The sequence below is a fragment of the Pipistrellus kuhlii genome, unplaced genomic scaffold (assembly GCF_014108245.1).
Source record: "Pipistrellus kuhlii isolate mPipKuh1 unplaced genomic scaffold, mPipKuh1.p scaffold_m20_p_3, whole genome shotgun sequence".
In the NCBI taxonomy this organism is placed as follows: Eukaryota; Metazoa; Chordata; class Mammalia; order Chiroptera; family Vespertilionidae; genus Pipistrellus; species Pipistrellus kuhlii.
In genome coordinates this window covers 42,003,329-42,022,020 of record NW_023425529.1, presented here as the reverse complement: position 1 = coordinate 42,022,020, position 18,692 = coordinate 42,003,329, and the positions used below count along the sequence as shown (strand labels likewise).

Genomic DNA, 18,692 nt, shown 5'->3' with positions numbered 1-18,692 from the left:
CGGGGTCCCTCGCGCCTGAGTGGAGGGGGCCCGGCCTGGCCAAGGGATTGGGATTACGGGGAAGGGAAAGGGCCGGAGGAGTAGGTCGGAAACAAATTATTAGGTTAGAAGTGGGGACGGCTGGAACGCAAGCTTGCGTCCACAAGCAGAACCGCCGGAGCCCAGACCGAGCGGGCGGCGTGGGGGCGCCCGAGCGGGAAATGCCGGAAAGAGCCGAAACTCCCCCGGAGGCAGCCGAAGGCAAGCCCCTCGAGGGGCACCAAGCGAGGGGGTTTTTCTCTCTAGGTTCTGGCCCGAACTTGATCTCTCAAGTCGCCCTCTTTTTCGCCTCTCACGACTTTGTCCCGTGAATTTTCCACCACTTTCCCCTTCGCCTGCTTCCAGACCCAATTTTTTTTTTTTTTTTTTTTTACAAAAGGCCATTGAAGAGCCACCGGGGCGGGAAACCCGGAGGTCCGGGTTTGGTGGCCGCTCCGCCTCCTGGGAGGCCGGAGGGGGTGGGACAGGCAGGCGCCGCCCAGGCCTGGAGCGCCCAGACGGCCCGGCCGAGTTGGAGGTTCTCTACCTCCGGCCACGTGGCCTCGACGCGCCGCCCAAGTACGTGGCTGAGTCGGTTCTGTGGTCTCAGCTGCCCGCGTCCTCCTCGCCGGCGGCGATCAGCCTCACCGCCCGTCGAATCTTTCCGTTAAATAGCCCTCCGTCTTCGTGGTCAGATTCCCAACCCCCCCCCCCCCCCAAGGCCAGAACCACTTTTAATGTCTGGGCGACCCGGCCAATGGCCTGCGTGGGTGAAGTGCTCACCCCACTGGTGAGCCGCCTTTTAGGGGAGGCTATATGCTGGGAATTTAGATAATCGGCATTTTAAAGAATTAATCAGGCACTGACAGGGTAGTTCAGTTGGTTAGAACCGTGGTAGGCAAACTGAGGCTGGCAAACCACATGCGGCTCTTTGGCCCCTTGAGTGTGGCTCTTCCACAAAGTACCGAGGCCTGGGCGAGACTATTTTGAAGAAGTGGCGTTAGAAGTTAAGTTTTAAAAATTTGGCTCTCAAAAAAAAATTTTAATCGTTGTACTGTTGATATTTGACTCTGTTGACTAATGAATTTATCGACCACTGGGTTAGAGCATTGTCCCGACTCACCAAGGTTGTGGGTTCTATCCCCAGTCAGGGCATATACAAGAAGCAACCAATGAATTCATAAATAAGTAGAACAACAAATTGATGTTTCTCATCTCCCTCCCTTCCTCTCTCTAAAATCAATAAATAAAAATTAATCAGACTCTGTCCTTGTGTTTTTATCTTTTGAGGTCAAAGCCTAAGGGGCTCTAGACAAACCTGAGTGTGTGTGAATGTGTATAGCCACAGGCACGATGCAGTTTTGGTTTCCACATATTATTTATTGCAGTTGCAGTACACGTTATGGAGTAATATAGTGCATCTCTACGAAGTCATCAGGCCTTTGGTTTTAAAACTTTGTATGGGATAAAGAGTCAAAAATATCCTGGAATCCACTGACCCCTGGTTAATAATGCCTAATCTAATGCAACCATATCATTTACAGATCTAAAGAAACAGAAGAGTAAGTCATCCAACAAGTTAGTGCACTACACCATGTGTTGTTTCCTATTGGATAGTCTTTCAAAGATTCAAATAGAAATTGACATAAGTACCCAAAAAGTGATAGACATTGTTCTAGGCACTGGGTCACTTACAAAGAATAAAACAATTTCATATCACCAAGGAGAGTATCCAGTTCTAAAAGAGGATATAAGAGCCGAAACCGGTTTGGCTCAATGGATAGAGCGTCGGCTTGGGGACTGAAAGGTCCCGGGTTCGATTCCGGTCAAGGGCATGTACCTTGGTTGCGGGCATATCCCCAGTAGGGGGTGTGCAAGAGGCAGCTGATCGATGACTCTCTCATCAATGTTTCTAACTCTCTCTCTCCCTTCCTCTCTGTACAAAATCAATAAAATATATTTTTAAAAAAATAAAAGAGGATATAAGATATTAAATACTCCTATATAATGAAAGGTTAATATGAAAATTTTCCTCTAAGGGATTCAACCGACTGGGAGTTCCACTGCTCACTATGATGTGCACTGACCACCAGGAGGGGGCATGGAATGAAGGAAGGCTCCGATCCATCCTGATCGCTAGCCAGGCCTAAGGACCCTACCTGTGCATGAATTTCATGCACTGGGCCTCTAGTTAACTATAACATGTGGTAAGTGCTAAAAGAAAAATCCAAAGTGTAATGAATGACAAACTCACAATTCCCTTTCCCTCCCATATTGAGTGGGAACAGGTGGATAAGTTCTGGTTAATAGGAAACTTGATACTAAAGAATGGGACCTGAACCAATGGGACCCAATGTCATATTCCATAATGGCTAATTTCACCTACCAAAAGTCACTCTGGAAACGCCTTCATTACAGGGCATGTTGCTGCTGCAAAACTAATATAGTTTCTTTGGGATGAAAATAAAGTCTCCACTCTTGAAAACCTTATTGTTAGTTTAGGAAAGACATTATGCCTCTCATAAGAGAGCCCCTGAATTAACAGGAGAGTTATTTCTATGTGGATACCCCACTCAAAGGGTAGAGGTGGGTTAAGGAGCATGTCTAGGCCCAATTTAGAAGGAAAGCTATCAAACATTGGAAATTTAACAAGATAAAGAATATCAGCCCTAACCAGTTTGGCTCAGTGGATAGAGCGTCAGCCTACCGACTGAAAGGTTCCAGGTTTGATTCTGGTTAAGGGCATGTACCTTGGTTGCAGACGCATCCCCAGTAGGAGGTGTGCAGGAGGCAGATGATCAATGTTTCTCTCTCATTGATGTTTCTAACTCTCTATCCCTCTCCCTTCCTCTCTGTAAAAAAATCAATATATATTTTTAAAAAGAATATCATATTAGCCCTGGCCAGTCATTCAGTGGTTAGAGTATTGGTCAAAGCACCAAAGGGTCTCAAATTCCATTCCCTAACAAGAGCATGTACCTGGGTTCAATCCCTGGCCCCAGTTGGGACACGTTCAGGAAGCAACAACTAATCAATGTGTCTCTGTCACATTGATGTTTCTTTCTACCCCTCCCTTCTTCCCTTCCACTCTTTCTAAAATCCAATGGAAAAAATCCTCGGGTAAGGATTAATATTAGGTCCAGTAATAATTAATGTCGTTTTCTAATACTTTTTTAAATCAAATTTATTTAAACAATACAACAAAATTTAATCAACAATATAGTTGCCGTTGTTTTCTACTACTTGTGCCCAACGCTCAGGAAGCATTTTAATCCCTCTGTTGTAAAATTCTTGTGATTTTGATGCAAAAAATTCGGTCAATGCATTTTTGAGGCATTCTTCATTATTAAACTTTTTCCAAGAAGAAAGTTTTGCAAAGAACGAAACAAATGGTAATCAGAAGGGGCAATATCAGGAGAATATGCAGGTTGAGGGAGAACTTCCCATTCCAACTGGCGCAGTTTTTCAGCAGTGATTCTTGCAGTATGCGGTCGTGCGTTATCGTGGTGAAGAATTACGCCCTTCCAATTAAACAGCGCGGGTTCTTTTTTCTCTTAAAGTTTGGGCTAAACTTTCCAATTGGGCACTATACACTGCACTTGTAATGGTTTGGTTAGATGGTAAAAGTTCATAATGAAGAATTCCTTTAAAATTCCACCAAACACACAACATCACTTTTTTCGCATGCAAGTCAGGTTTTGGCGTGGGCTGCGGAGCCTCATTTTTGTCCAACCATTGAGGCCGCCTTTTCAAATTAACAGACAGCACCCATTTTTCATCTCCGGTAACAATTTGCTCTAAAAACGGCAAATGGTTTTGACGAGAGAGGAGCGAACTGCAAATTGTGACTCTGATTACGGTTGTTGTCGGTCAACTCATGAGGAACCCATTTTCCAAACTTTGGACTTTGCCAAGTGCACGCAATTGATTGGAAATTGTTTTTTGTGAACAATTTAAAGTTGTCGCAAGCTCTTGTTGGGTAATTTGAGGATTTTGCACCAAAAGAGCTTGAAGAGCTTCTTGATCAAAATTGGACACACGGCCTCGACCACTCTTGTCATCTAACGAAAAATTTCCCTCGCGAAATTTCTCAAACCAACGCTGGCATTTTCTGGCGCTAACTGCATCTTGACCAAGAGCACTACAGATGTTTTTTGCAGCCTCACTTGCTTTTCTTCCTAATTGGAACTCATAAAGCATGCAGTGCTGAATATGCTCTTCATCCGCCATCTTCTTAGCCCTAGTTTTGCAACAAAAACCAAACCAAACTTTTTCAAGCAAAACTTGTTAATTGCACTTCACACGTTCTGTAGATACCACGTGTTTGAAGGTTATGTCAATACAAGTCAACGCCAAGCAAGATTTTAAACGAATGTTTAAAAACGACATTAATTATTACTAGACCCGATAAAACAAATAAGTGAGGGAATATCATATTTTATAGATCTCCTTCAAGAGAGGATTGAGTGTGGTTGAAAGGAACATTTTGCTAAATCCCTGGGGTGGCAGTAGGTAAGGATAAGCTCCTTCCAAGGATTTTACTAAAAAAATAGCCCTCCAGCCACCTCATTATGGCTCCATGGTTGAGTGTAGACCTATGCATCAGGAGGTCACAGATCAATTCTCAGTCAGGGCACATGCCCAGGGTTTCAGGTTCAATGGCCAGTAGCGGGCATGCAGAAGGCAGCTAATCAATGGTTATCTCCCATCACTGACTCTCTCCCTCACCCTCTCTGAAATCAATACACACACACACACACACACACACACACACACACACACATACACAAATAAAAGAGAAGCATGCAAATCGACCATACTTCTGCTACGCCCTCAAGCTATGCTCACAAGCCAATCAGGAGTGAGTATGCAAATTAACCCAACCAAGATGGCAGTGGCCATGAAGCTGGAGTGAGGAGGCTTGGGTTGCCCCAGTGATGAAGGAAGCCAAGCTTCCCGCCCCACTCCCTGGGCCAGCCCTGGCCTCTGCTCCAGGTTACAAAGTTTCAATTATAGAAGATAAATAAATCCCAGATACTTGCTTGCCTCAGGCCCTGGCCTCCACTCAAGGAGGCTCTGAAAAAATACAAAGAAGAGGCTGGGAGCTTGGGTCACCAGGGGTGATCAGGCCAGGATGGGATGGCAGTTGTGGAGATCTGGCTGGGGGCGGGGGGGGGGGGGGATTGGGGATAAGCAGACCAGCAAGAGGGCCAGTTGGAGGTGAGCAGGCCATCAGTGAGGGTCAGTTGGAGATGATCAGGACGGGGGGGAGGGGGGTTCAGTTTGGAGTAAGCAGGCCAGCAGGGAGGCAGTTGGGGGTGAGCAAGCTGGCAGGCAGAGTGATTAGGGACAATCAGGCAGGCAGGTGAGCAGCTGGAGCGAGCAGTCCCAGATTGTGAGAGGGATGCCGGTTTAGGCTCAATCCCTATAAACCGGTAATAGGACATTCTTCGAGGGGTGCCCTATTGGAGAGGGTGCAGGCCTGGCTGAGGAACACACACACACACACACACACACACACACACATACACACACCGTGCACAAATTTCATGCACCAGGCCACTACCACTAGTGTGTGTGTGTGTGTGTGTGTGTGTGTGTGTGTGTGTATGTGTACCTAAGAATATTTATATTGGCAGTCCAAACTGTGTGTCTTAGAAAATTAGTTTTATGGGATGCTAAATACAATAGATGTTATCTGCATGTCCTACTGGCCATTGAACTTGAAACCTTGGGCATGTGCCCTGACTGAGAATTGAACTGTGACCTCCTGATTCATAGGTCAACATTCAACCATGGAGCCACAATGACCAGGCTGGAGGGCTATTTTTTGAGTAAAATCCTTGGAAGGAACTTACCCTTACCTAAGAATATATATAATTTTTTTTTTTAAATAGCCCTTCCAAGGAGGATGGATCACATAGAGCATATGTCTTGCTGATTGGGGTTTGCAAGTACCCCTACTGCAACTCATGGTTCACCTTTGCCCTTTCTCTATGCAGCACTCTACTTCTCTAAAAAGACACTGAACAAATGTCTCAAAAATACTCTGGAGCATCGGCCTGCAGACTGAAACATCCCGCATTCGATTCCAGTTAATGGCACATGCCTGATTTCAGCTCGATCCTCAGTTGTGGGTGTGTGAGAGTCAGCCAATCAATGATTCTCAACATCGATGTTTCTATCTCTCCCTCTCCCTTCCTCTCTGAAATCAATAAAAATATATATATTTTAAATACTCTTTGGAACTTGGTTACAAAGATTCATTTTATCATTGTTCTATATACTACCTATACATTTTTCATTTTGTATACTATACTTCACAGTAAAACAAAGTGAATATTGCCTTCTTTGAAATAATTGCAAATTGTTTACAATCTATCTATAAATTATATGTGAGGAAAATAAATGCTGTAATACAGTAAATTCCACATAATTCTTGTGACCTACTCTGAAGAAAACAAACCAAAAAACACCAAATTTCAGAAATTATTATGATAACTGCTAATGCTTAAAAAAGAAGATCATTTTGAAATAACATCCATATGTCTCAGCTCAGCCTAAAGGGAATTCATTTTCCCCAGGTTACCTAATGACTGAGTGGTAAAACTAGAACTAAGAATAAATTATGACATAATCTTCACCTTGGCAGATATATTCTGCAGATATTAACCTGACCTGATTTGATTTGTTTCAAATAGATCCTGGAGATGAGAACTTTTCTTGTGTTTTTATTTTAAGTTGGTATTTTGTATCTGAAATGATTGATCGCCACATTCCATGTTTTTATGACGAAGAAAAAGAAGCTCAAGTTAAACAATCTGAGAGGCTTAAAATTTTTACTCATTATTTTGGAGACTTGATAATCAATGACTAACTGAGGAACATGATTTTTCAGAGTCTCTGTTGACTAAAAGATAAGGCTACAAGCCACAGCAGGCACAAAGCTAGTACATTCATAAGGGTGTTCAGACTACTTCTAATACCTAAGAATATTCATATTGGCAGTCCAAACTGTGTGTCTTAGAAAATTAGTTTCATGCCGGGATCGGTTTGGCTCAATGGATAGAGCGTCGGCTTGGGGACTGAAAGGTCCGGGATTTGATTCCGGTCAAAGGCATGTACCTTGGTTGCGGGCACATCCCCAGTAGGGGGTGTGCAAGAGACAGCTGATCGATGACTCCCTCATCGATGTTTCTAACTCTCTCTCTCCCTTCCTCTCTGTACAAAATCAATAAAATATATTTAAAAAAAAAAAGAAAATTAGTTTCATGCTAAATTTTTAACATGCTAAATAGATGTTATCTGAAAAAACTGTTCCAGGTCCAAATGAGTTTAGGAAACACTAGTCAAAATCAAGCTGAACTGCTTGCTTTACTTCTCAGAGCATTTGATATGGTAATGTGATTTGCTAATATTGAAGGGAATGCACTCTATAGTATGCAGCTTTCCCAGCTTTCCCCCAAGGAAACATAATTCTCCCAGGAGACTTTTGTACAGGGTTAATGTTTCTTTGATCATCCACCTATAAAGCTCTGTTACAGGGTTTTGATTAGGTTGGCACTTCCCTTTTACAGAGAACAAAACTGAGGTCCAAAGATCTGGGTCAGATATCCAAATTCAGTTGTGTATCAGATGTTTAGAGCTGGAAAGGGCCTTAAATTATCAAAGGTTAACTTGTTACATGGCAAAATTAGTGGCAATATGTCAGAACCAAAACTCAGATGTTAAACACGCAATTCAGTGAGAGTGCCCTGCAGGTTCATCAAAAACTTGAATTTAATCATTGCTGAATTTATTTCTATGTCTAATATATATAACTAATTCTGGGAGGAAAATAGCCAAAAGTAATTTCATTCATGAAATTTCAGCATAGTCTTTCATTTATACAGTCTGTCATCATTTTATAAAAATTGATAATGCTTCTGTATACTTTCTTTGGTTTATAAACTGCTCTCAAGACATTGTCTTATTTTATTGTCTCAGCATCCCTGTGATGCAGGCATCATTATCCCCATGTAATAAATGAGGAAACAAGCTTTAAATTGTTAAATAACAAGTTAACACACTTAGTAAATGTTCTATTAGTTAAATTGGGCAGAGATGACCCATTCCTGCCAAAACAGTGGATAGAGCATCAGCCTTTGGACTGAAGGTTCCCAGGTTCGATTCTGGTCAAGGACATGTACCTTGATTGCAGGCACATCCCCAGTAGGAGGTGTGCAAGAGGCAGCTGATCAATGACTCTCATTGATATTTCTAACTCTATCTCGCTCCCTTCCTCTCTGTAAAAAATCAATAAAATATATATATTTTTAAAAAGATGATCCATTCATTTAAGAGGCTTTGGCATAAGACAAACACGAGATGGAATGATTATATGGCAACATGTAAGAAAATGCTAGATAGAATGGTACAAAATTGACAAGAATGTTGAAGGAATTCAAGGAAGAAAGATTACTAGATATTGAATTAATCAGTGAAGATATTGTTTAGGGATAAATCTTAAGCTGGATCATAAAAGAAATGTAAGATTTCAATTAGCAGCAAGAAAATTACAGGAAAAGCCAAAACCGGTTTGGCTCAGTGGATAGAGGGTCAGCCTGCAGACTGAAAGGTCCCAGGTTCAGTTCCAGTCAAGGGCATGTATATTGGTTGCAGGCACATCCCTGGTGGGAGGGGTGCAGGAGGCAGCTGATCAATGTTTCTTTCTCATCGATGTTTCTAGCTCTCTATCCTTCTCCCTTCCTCTCTGTAAAAAATCAATAAAATATTTTTTTTTAAAGAAAGATAATTACAGGAAAGAAGAGTGACATCAGCAAAGGCATTACATGAGAACAAACACACAAGGAAAAAGAATTTGAGTTAAAAGGAAGATGAGTCTGAAAGGATTAGTCTCTTAACTGTGCAAGAAAAGTCCACGCCTAAGAGACAATGGGTTTCCAGTCAATTATTATAAAATGATATGGCACCACTTGCAGTTAATTGCTTTCCAACCCAAATTATACAGAAGAGCAGTAAATGTACACTCTCTGCTATGGACTCCAGGAATGGAAAGGAGAAAGAAACAAGAGAGGCCAAGTCTAAACTGGTGGTTATGGGTAAGAAGAAAAGGTGGGGGAGTAACATGAGCCTCGTTGGCCCTCGGATCTGTGACTGGGAAACATGAATAGAACACATTTAAATACCACCACCCCATACTCTCATTCCTTTCTTGCTACTAATCAATCTGAAAGGTGCCTGACCTATTAACGCTAGGGGAAAAAAATGTCCTTTTAGGTTGTTGTTCCCTACAACCTTTCTCAGCCCAGAAATGAGACTAAAGTCTGTCACAGACTGAGTTAAAATTAGTCCCTTCTTATTTTCCCACACAAGGCACTGCTTTGTTCTATTGAAACTTGTCAGGTTTAAATCCAGAAAAGGTCTTGCTTAAATGTATAATAATTTGTAAGCCGATGGACTTGAAAAGGATAGGTGAGAAGTGGGGAGAAAGGAGAGAATTTGGAGGAAAAGAAAAAGGAAAATAGCCAAAACCAGTTTGGTTCAGTGGATAGAGCGTCGGCCTGCGGACTGAAAGGTCCCAAGTTCAATTCCGCTCAAGGGCATATACATTGGTTGTGGGCACATCCTCAGTGGGAGGTGTGCAGGAGGCAGCTGATCAATGATTCTCTCTCATCGATGTTTCTAACTCTCTATCCCTCTATCTTCCTCTCTGTAAAAAAAAAAAAATATATATATATATATATATATATATATATATATATATATGAAAAAGGAAAATAAGAAGATCAACAAACCACTGAAATGAAATCTCATTTAGCTGAAACCCCATGTAATTTTCTGCTTTTGTTGTTCAAAACCCACCTTAGCAAAATAAATAAAATCAGTTAGTGGAACAAGTTTCAATTCTTGCAGTGACTAAAAGAAATAGATGGCAAGGAACAGAAAGAAACAAAAATCTCAGCTTCTCAGGGTGTTAACTTCAAAAGCCAAAGCAGTGGCATTAAATGTGTGTTCAAGCAAAAAAACCTCTAACATGAAATACACTGTCCCAGAGTCCCCTAGGGGATCAAATGACAACTAGAAAACGTGCTTCAATTGGAGCTTTCCCTGAATAACACCCAAATCCAACTTCACAGTTGCCCTCTCTTTCCCCTCAAATGGTAATGAACTCTGGTAATAAAGCTGCTATGGAGGTGCTACTATCAGATCCTAAAAGAGGCGAAGGCACATATTTTACCCTTGTGACAGCCTCAAGGCGCCATCTGCAGTTCTCAGCTAAGACTGCAATAAACCCACACCTTACAGCTTGTTAGGATCAACCACTAAAGAAAAACAAAAACAAAAACAAAATTCATGTCAGAGAGTCCTCAGAAGCACTGGGTTATCGAGGAGATGCAAACATAGGTTGAAACATAGCCTAGGAAAATATCTAAGGGACTTATTGGCTATAAGCTCCATGAGAAATGAGAAAAAGCTAATAAATTCTTAGGCTGCTTGATTTAAAGAATGATATATTGTCCAGACCTTGAGAACTTAATAACCCCACAGTACCCTGTCCTGTCTGTACACATCTGAGAATTGCATTTAGTTCTGGGCACCACAATTTAAAAGGAATATTGACAAGAGCCATAAAAATGTTCATACCTTTTGACCCAGTAATCCCACCCATGGGAATTTATTCTGAAATAATTCAAGAGAATAGATGAATTAGAAACATGAAGATATTGATGCAGCATTCTTTATAACAAAAATATATATTAATAGCATAAATGTCTCCCAATAAAGGGAATGTTATACAGCATTAAAATATTGTTATTTGAAGGGGGGGGAAAGATGAGACTTGAAAACATAAGAAAGAAGCCAGACACAAAAGGAGATAGTGTATGATTCCATTTGTATAAAATGTCCAATACAGGCAAATCTATAGAGACAGAAAATAGATTAGTACTTGCTAGGAGCTGGCAGGGAAGAATGGAGAGTAATTGCTAATGAGTATAGAGTTTCTTTTTAGGATGGTAAAAACATTCTGGAATTACATAGTGTTGGTGTTTGCACAACCTTATGAATATACTAACACCTGCTAAATTGTATAGTTTAAAAGGCTGAATTTTATGGCATGTGAATTATATCTCCATAAAATATATATATGAAGTCTTCATAGTAATATACATAAATGCTCCTGATTCTAGGAGGGGGATAAAACAGTATAAAATTATATTCCCAATATGATTCAATAATGTAAGTTTATTTATGTAAATTTATGGATGAGGATGGAAGAGATTATGAATAAATGAAAACAGACAGTTTGATAGAGGTGGATTTTTTTTTTTTGGAAGTCATACTTTATTATTAAGATATAAAGTAGATATTCCCTAAGAGTAAGGTGACCAGACCTCCCGCTTTTGGCGGGACAGTCCCGATAGAGGTGGATTTTTTATTGGGGGTGGTGGTAACCATTATATTGTTCTATGAGCAGATATTTTATTTTCTTTCCAAAACAGTATCCACAAGAGGGCACAGAGCAGATGAAAACAAACCATTTAACATAAGTTTGGGCTGAAAAGACCCCAGAATCCAGTGTTGAAAACAATCTTAAAAGTCTTCTAACTCTCTCGGGTCCTCGTTTCCAAGATGCCCAAGAAAAGAAGGAATGACGGTTGTGCCAAAAAAGGCCGAGGCCATGTGCAGCCTGTTCACGGCACCACCTGTACCCGGTATGTGCCCAAGGACAAGACCATTAAGAAGTTTGTCATTCGAAACACAGTAGAGGCCGCAGCATCTCCAAAGCCAGTGTCTTTGACCCCTATGTGCTTCCCAAGCTGTATGTGAAGCTGCATGACTGTGTGAGCTGTGCCATTCACAGCAAGGGAGTCGGGAACCTTTCTTGGGAAGCCCGGAAGGACCTAACACCCCACCCCGATTTAAACCTGTGGGTGCTGCCCCACGACCTCCACCAAAGCCCATGTAAGAAGCTAGATCTTTAAAGAGTGAAGAAAAGTTCCCTGGGGGGAAAATAAGTGGAAATTCTACTTTTTTAAAAAAAATCTTCTAAGTCCAACTTCCTCACACTATAAAAAAAACAAAACTGAGGCCTAAAGTGATGAGGTAACTCATCAAAGTCGCTGACTAACCATGCAAGAGGCAAAAGCAGAACCCCATTTCATCACTTCTCCATCTATGCTTTTTCCAACAAACTACAGTGTTCCTTAAACAAGGTGATGTTTAATCCGGAAAAGGGAATATTTAGAGGGATATGATCTAAAGGGCAGGTTCTGATCAAGAAAGGGCTTTTTATTTTATTGATTTAGAGAGAGAGAGAGAGAGAGAGAGAGAGAGAGAGAGAGAGAGAGAGAGAGAGAGAGAGGGAGAGAGGAACATCTATGATGAGAGAGAATCACTGATCAGCTGCCTCCTGCATGCCTCCCACAGGGGATAGAGCCCACAATCTGGGCATGTGCCCTGACCAGAAATCGAACCATGACCTCCTGGTTCAACCACTGAGTCACACTGGTCGGGCTGGTTTTGTTCTTTGTAGCAAAAGATGGCTAATCTAGAAAGAAATTACAACCCTACCTGGTTTGGTTCAGTGGATAAAGTGTTGGCCTGCGGACTGAAGGGTCCAAGGTTCAATTCTGGTCAAGGGCACATGCCCATATTGTACCCTCAATCCTAGTAGGGGGCATGCAGGAGGCAGCCTATCAATGGTTCTCTCTGATCATTGATTTTTCTTGCTCTCCCTTCCTCTCTAAAATAAATAAAAGTATTTTTTTTAAAAGAAAAGAGAAATAAATTACAGGGAAACTAATTTCAGTTAAATAAAAAAAACAACTTAACTATTACAGATATTCAAAAGGTAGGAAAGGAAGGAAATTTCCTACTCAAGAAAAGCCAAAATTTTCATCTCTGAAGCAAGCTATTCTCGAGACTATGCATTGGATAGGTTATTGAGGTAGAGGCCTTTTCAGTTCTCTTCCAACTCTTTTTAAAGAGTCTATAAATTTTTTATTTGTGGCAAAGGGAGAATACAAATTTACTGGATTTCATTAAATCAATCCAGGTAGAGACTAAGGAAGACTTCTTGCTTGCTATTATTATTATTATTTTTTTATTGTTGTTAATCCTCACCTGAGGATATTTTTCTATTGACTTTTAGGGACAGTGGAAGAGAGAGGGAAAGAGAGAAACATCAGTGTGAGAGAAACACATCCATTGGCTGCCTCCTGCAGGAGCCCTGAGCGGGGCCCAGGCCAGAGAGAAGTCTGCAACCAAGGTACGTGCCCTTGACTAGAATTGAACCCAGGACCCTTTGGCCGGTGGTCTATCCACCGAGCCAAACCAGCTAGGGCTGGACTTGTGTGTTTTTTTAATTTATAGAAAATAGTAGCCAAAATAATACTACTTTTTAAATATATATACTGCTCAGAATTAACTTCCAGGAAAAAAAAAGGGGGGCGGGGAATGTGAAAGATAATCACACATAAAAAAGAACAAGAAATGCCCAAACCGGTTTGGCTCAGTGGATAGAGTGTCGGTCTGCAGACTGAAGGTCCTGGGTTCGATTCCGGTCAAGGGCATGTACATTGGTTGCAGGCACATCCCCAGTAGGGGTTATGCAGGAGGCAGCTGGTCAATATTTCTCTCTCATTGATGTTCCCTTTCTTTCTGTAAAAAAATAAATAATTTTTTTAAAAGAGCTATAAATCTGGAGTAAAAGTATATAATTTTCACATCCTGTGCCTGGTCTCCAGTTGTCCTGTGCATTCTGGACTGTTTCTTCCACACTTGGCTAATAACTTGGGGATTAGGTAATGCTCCTTTGAGATGCTGGAGATGCTGGCTCCCTAGAGTTTCCCCAAAGTCCCCATAAAATCATACGAAATGTAAAATCATGAAATTTTTCATAAATCCTGGTAAAACAATGTCATCTATCCCTTCTCCAATATCCCAATGAACTCTATTTACAGCTCTTGTGACACTTAGTTCAAAACACTGAATGAGGTGAACTTTGATATCTGTGCACCTGTGTTATCCTCAACCAGATTGTAAACTCCCCGGTAACAAGGTGTTGTAACTCAGAGTCAGACCTCAAGTTTGGGCAAGACTCGAGGTCAGTCAGTCCAACCACCCCAGTCCAACCACCCATCTAAAGTTTGAGGGCTCTGCACAATACTCCTCTAAGCAGAGGAGTCTGTAAGGGGGGAATACCCCCTACTCCACAGCAGCTTGTTCCTTCTAGAAAGTTCTATAAATGGAACTAAAATATTTTCCTGAAATCTTAAATTTAACATCAGTTTTACCCCTTAGTAGTCCACAGAATTGGTCAAATATTTTTTTGTCAGAGGATAACTTGTGAAGTACTAAACCTTCATATTTTTCCTTCAATCTCCTAATCCAGTGCTTTGTACATTAAAACAAAAACAAAACAAAAACAAAAAAGTTAAATAACCTTCCTCCCCCATTCATCAATGTTACCAAGAGTGGGATAAGGTTGGTATAGTCTCTAAAATATATTTTATTGATTTTATAATGTTTTTCATTTCACTATATGGTTTTAAGAAAAATAGGAATACAACAGCCAAGAACTCATAAATTCAATACATAAATACATTTTCCACCACAATAGCTTTCTCACCTATTTCAGGTTTTCTCAATCTCAACTATAAGCAGTTTCTTTAATGCTGTTGGGTGCCCCCTGTAGGCAGATAAGCTGGGACAGAGTGCCCAGCTCTGCCAGGAAGAGTCCGTCCTCAAAGAGAAATGTCCTTCTCACCTCTAGAATCCCCTGAGCTTTCTGGGCGGACTCAGGGCTTCGTATGCAGCCTGGATCTCCAGGAAGTGCCTCTGAGCCTCTTCTGTCTGGTGCGGGTTGTGGTCAGGATGCCAGATCTTCACTAGCTCCCGATATCGCTGATGTATGTCTTCATTTGTTGCCCCTTCTAAGAGACCCAAAACCTTAGGGAAACAGAAGCTGGCAAATTAGAATCCCATGTGTTGTCAGGGTACCCGGCCCTTTCTCTGCTCCCTTCTTAAATCAGACTTTGATAGCTCTGGGATTGGCTCTTACTTGACATGAGAAAAGGCCTAGAGCCTCACATTAGCATTCCAGCTCTGGATCTCATGGCAAGAACCAAAATTTGCTTTTAATCACAGCTGCCCATTTTCCAACCTAGAACTTCACATCCCTGACAGGATCTCCTAGCAAGAGAAATAAGCATGTATGTCCACCAAGCTGACATGTACAAGAATGGTCATAGCAGCTTTATTCAGAATAGTCCCCTCCTGGAACCCAAACGTTCATTAACAATAGAGTGAACACACAAATTCTGGTATGTTCATATAAGAGGATACTATTTAACAAGAAAACAAGCATTTCACAATTGTGTGCAACAGTATAAATAAATCTCACAGACATAATGTTGAATGAAAGCAGACACAAAAGAGTACATATTGAATGATCCACTTATACAAAGTTCAAGAATGAGCAAAACTAGCCCTAGCCAGTTTGGCTCAGTGGATAGAGTGTCAGCCTGCGGACTGAAGGGTCCCGAGTTCGATACCAGCCAAAGGCACATGCCTGGGTTGTGGGTTTAATCCCCAATAGGGGTGTGCAGGAGGCAGCCAATCAATGATTCTCTCTCAGCATTGATGTTTCTCTCTCTCTATCTCTCTCCCTTCCTCTCTGAAATCAATCAATAAATAAAAATTTAAAAAAGAATGGGCAAAACTAAACTATGGTAACAGAAATCAGAATAGAGGTTACTTCCAAGAAAAGGAGCATAGCTTGGGAGAGGGTAGGAGGGAACATTCTTAGGGATGGAATATTCCATGCCTTGATCTAAGTGATGTTTACATAGGTATATACATAAAATTAGTATACTTTTTATATGTTATACCTCAATGAAAAGTAAATAAAATACACATTTCCCCCCACACACACACTCACTCACTGTTAGAACCTCGGCACCTTCACAACCTAAAGAAACCAGGACAGCCTCCCGCCTGCCCCAGCAGACATGAAAACAAGGGGCACCAGCTCCAATAAGGCTCAGTCTAACTCCCAGGCAGGAATGAAAGGACGGAAAACCTTACCTGGTAAGCCAATTGGCGTTTCTCATCCTGAAAACTGCGAACAAACTCATAGAGCTTCTCCCACTCCTGGAAGTAGCCGCTGCTGAAGCCATGATCCCCCACCAGCAGCCTCCAGATGCGGTAAGGCAGGAGGAGGACAGATTCCATGAGGCGGCCAAGGAGGGGGAAGAAGCTGAACCAACTCAAGAGGGAGCCAAGGGTCTCTGCCACATAGCTGAGGGTGGCAGCTGTGTTGCAGAAGGCGCTGTATGCCAGCGGGCCTGTGAAAGCGAGGTAAGCTAAGCTCAGGCGGTAGAGCCGCACACTGAGTGTCTCTGACACTGCGGACGCTTTGTAGCGGCGATGCTTCTGGGCTGTGATGCTGGCCACTACGCTGATGGGCAGGATGGCTATGGAGCGGCCATAGAAGACAGGGGAAGTGAGAAATGCCGCCCCTAGCGTGTTCTTCACGTCTGAGGTCTGGTTGCCAACAGCAGCCACCAGCAAGACTCCTAAGCCAACTGCCAGTGGGAGGCCCACAATATAGAAGCTGGCCATGAAGGAAAGGCTAATGAGAGCCACAAGGCCAAAATAGATGCCCACGATCACCTGGGCGGCAAAGCGAATGAGACTCACAGGGGGCGTCCCGCCTCTTGAACTCTGCCTCTGTCCTTGGGCTCTGTTGGCCTGAGCTACAAAGCCTGGGAGCTTCCAGAACTCCCAGAGCCAGCCTACCCCACCGCCCCCCAGGGTCAGCATCCAGAGCAGCGCGTGGCTATCCCTGCCCAGATACAGGTGGTGCAGCCCAACAGGGCCCCCTACAGCCCAGAGGACATAGGTCACCAGGAGCCCCTTGGCCATCCTTTAGGGAAAGTGTCTCAGAACACCTGGCTTTGCTCAGAGTGCAGAAATCTGTAGTCCTCTGTGAGAAGCACGGCCATCATAGCCAGAGTTATCCTTAGACCCTAGGAGATAGGGGGGGAAGCAGCTTTAAGACAATATCCATGTCCCAACACAGTTACCATTTCTTTTTCCAATAATAGAGTCCAGAGTGTCCTGAGTGTCCCTGAAATGCTGGTTCTTCCATGCCCTTGAGTCCAGCACCTCATGTCTGTATTTTAACAACCACAGAGACTCCAAATTTAGGAGAGAAAAATGTTTTCAATGCTTTCAGTAGCCCTAGATGGTTTTGCTCAGTGGAGAGAGCATCAGCCTATGGACTGAAGGGTCCCAGGTTTTTTTTGTGTGTGTTTTTAAAAATATATATTTTATCGATTTTTTACAGAGAGAGAAAGGGAGAGGGATAGAGAGTTAGAAACAGTGATGAGAGAAGAACATCAATCAGCTGCCTCCTGCATACCCCTTACAGGGGATGTGCCCACAACTGACCGGAATCAAACCTGGGACCTTTCAGTCCATAGGCAGGTGCTCTATCCACTGAGCCAAGCCAGTCAGGACAGGGTCCCAGGTTTGATTCAGGTCAAGGGCACATGCCTGGGGTGCTGGCTTGACCCTCAGTAGGGGGCGTGCAGGAGTCAGCCAATCAATGATTCTCATCGTTGATGTTTCTATCTCTCTCTCCCTCTTCCTCTCTTTCTGAAATCAATAAACATATATATTTAAGAAAACAAACAAACAAACAAACAAACCAAAAGCAAAGTAAATGCTTTCAGCTGAGTAACTGAAAACTCAGAACAGGTACAAAAAAATCATAAGCGTACATTTTAGACCTCCCCTGGGACCACTGACCTGGGGATACTCAGTGGGGAGTGGAGTCAGTAAGAGTGAATAGGAGGCCCTTCTAAAGCTCCTACACATTTTGAAAGCTCCTGTCCCCCAATCCAACCCTGACTATGGCTGCCCTCAGACACTGACCCAAGGTTTTAGCCCTTCTCCAGCCTTCCAGCTCTCCAGGCAAAGAAATCTCCCCGCAAGTCAAACTTGAAAAAAGTCCTCAGTTCCCTCCATTTAAACAGCTCTGGGAAACTGCATTTTGACCTGAAACCATTCAGCCATCTCCTGCCAGAGCCGGCTTGGAAAGTGTCTCCAAAGCAGCCATGAATCCCCAGAATATATAATAAAACCAGATGCCGAAGTGTGCCTGCCGGTCTCTGCCCTCCCCTCTTCTTAGAGTGGGACTCATGACCACCAGCCAGTCCCTGCTGGTCCCGCATGAGCTGCCGTACCTGGGTACCCCGGCTGCCAGGCGCATCTGATCTGACCAGTCATTTCCTTGGACCTCAGAGTCAAAATGGCCCCTCATTCCGCTCCCACTTCCATCTAAATGGACTTTGTCTTTTTTGTGATTGCTGTGTCACGGAAGTCGGGTCCCTGGGGCCAGGCTCCTCCCCGTGGCCCTCCCCGGCTGCCTCTGGAACACCTGGAGCTCCTCTCGCCCGCCCTCTGGGGTAAAGTCAGTTTAAGGTTTGTTTTCTGGTGGAATCCAGCCTCCCCAGCGCCCTGTCCAGGCCAGGCGCTCCCGCACCGCGGCACCGAAGCACCGCGGCCGCCAGGTGGCGCTGCGGCGAACAAAAGGGCCCTGCGAGTCCCCTGACACCCTGTGCTGTTGCCCAGGGGAAAACAGCCCAGAACAGACCCTTACA

The 18,692-nt window shown here is 43.0% G+C and overlaps 1 protein-coding gene, 1 long non-coding RNA gene and 1 pseudogene across 4 annotated transcripts; 2 read left to right on the top strand and 1 right to left on the bottom strand.

Annotated features, from left to right (window-relative positions):
• The first annotated feature begins 1,293 nt into the window (after positions 1–1,293).
• LOC118730007 lies at positions 1,294–15,544 on the top strand. Its single transcript, XR_004991338.2, has 3 exons — positions 1,294–1,580; positions 2,934–2,935; positions 15,513–15,544. It is a non-coding gene; the product is annotated as an uncharacterized LOC118730007 (long non-coding RNA).
• LOC118730006 lies at positions 11,453–12,348 on the top strand (annotated as a pseudogene).
• On the bottom strand, positions 13,722–18,410 carry DNAJC22 (DnaJ heat shock protein family (Hsp40) member C22). 3 transcript variants are annotated; one of them, XM_036457653.2, is made up of 4 exons: positions 18,276–18,410; positions 16,111–17,054; positions 14,792–14,973; positions 13,722–13,862 (listed from the first exon to the last, which is right to left on the bottom strand). In XM_036457653.2, the coding sequence occupies exons 2-3, from the start codon at positions 16,948–16,950 to the stop codon at positions 14,794–14,796; spliced, it is 1,020 nt and encodes a 339-aa protein (XP_036313546.1). In that variant the 5' UTR covers positions 16,951–17,054; positions 18,276–18,410; the 3' UTR covers positions 13,722–13,862; positions 14,792–14,793. The 3 variants fall into 3 exon arrangements, with proteins under 3 accessions (XP_036313546.1, XP_045443909.1, XP_036313545.1); XM_045587953.1 differs by lacking the exon at positions 13,722–13,862 and adding an exon at positions 14,505–14,713; XM_036457652.2 differs by lacking the exon at positions 13,722–13,862 and having other exon boundaries at positions 14,505–14,973.
• Between the last annotated feature and the right edge of the window lie 282 nt (positions 18,411–18,692).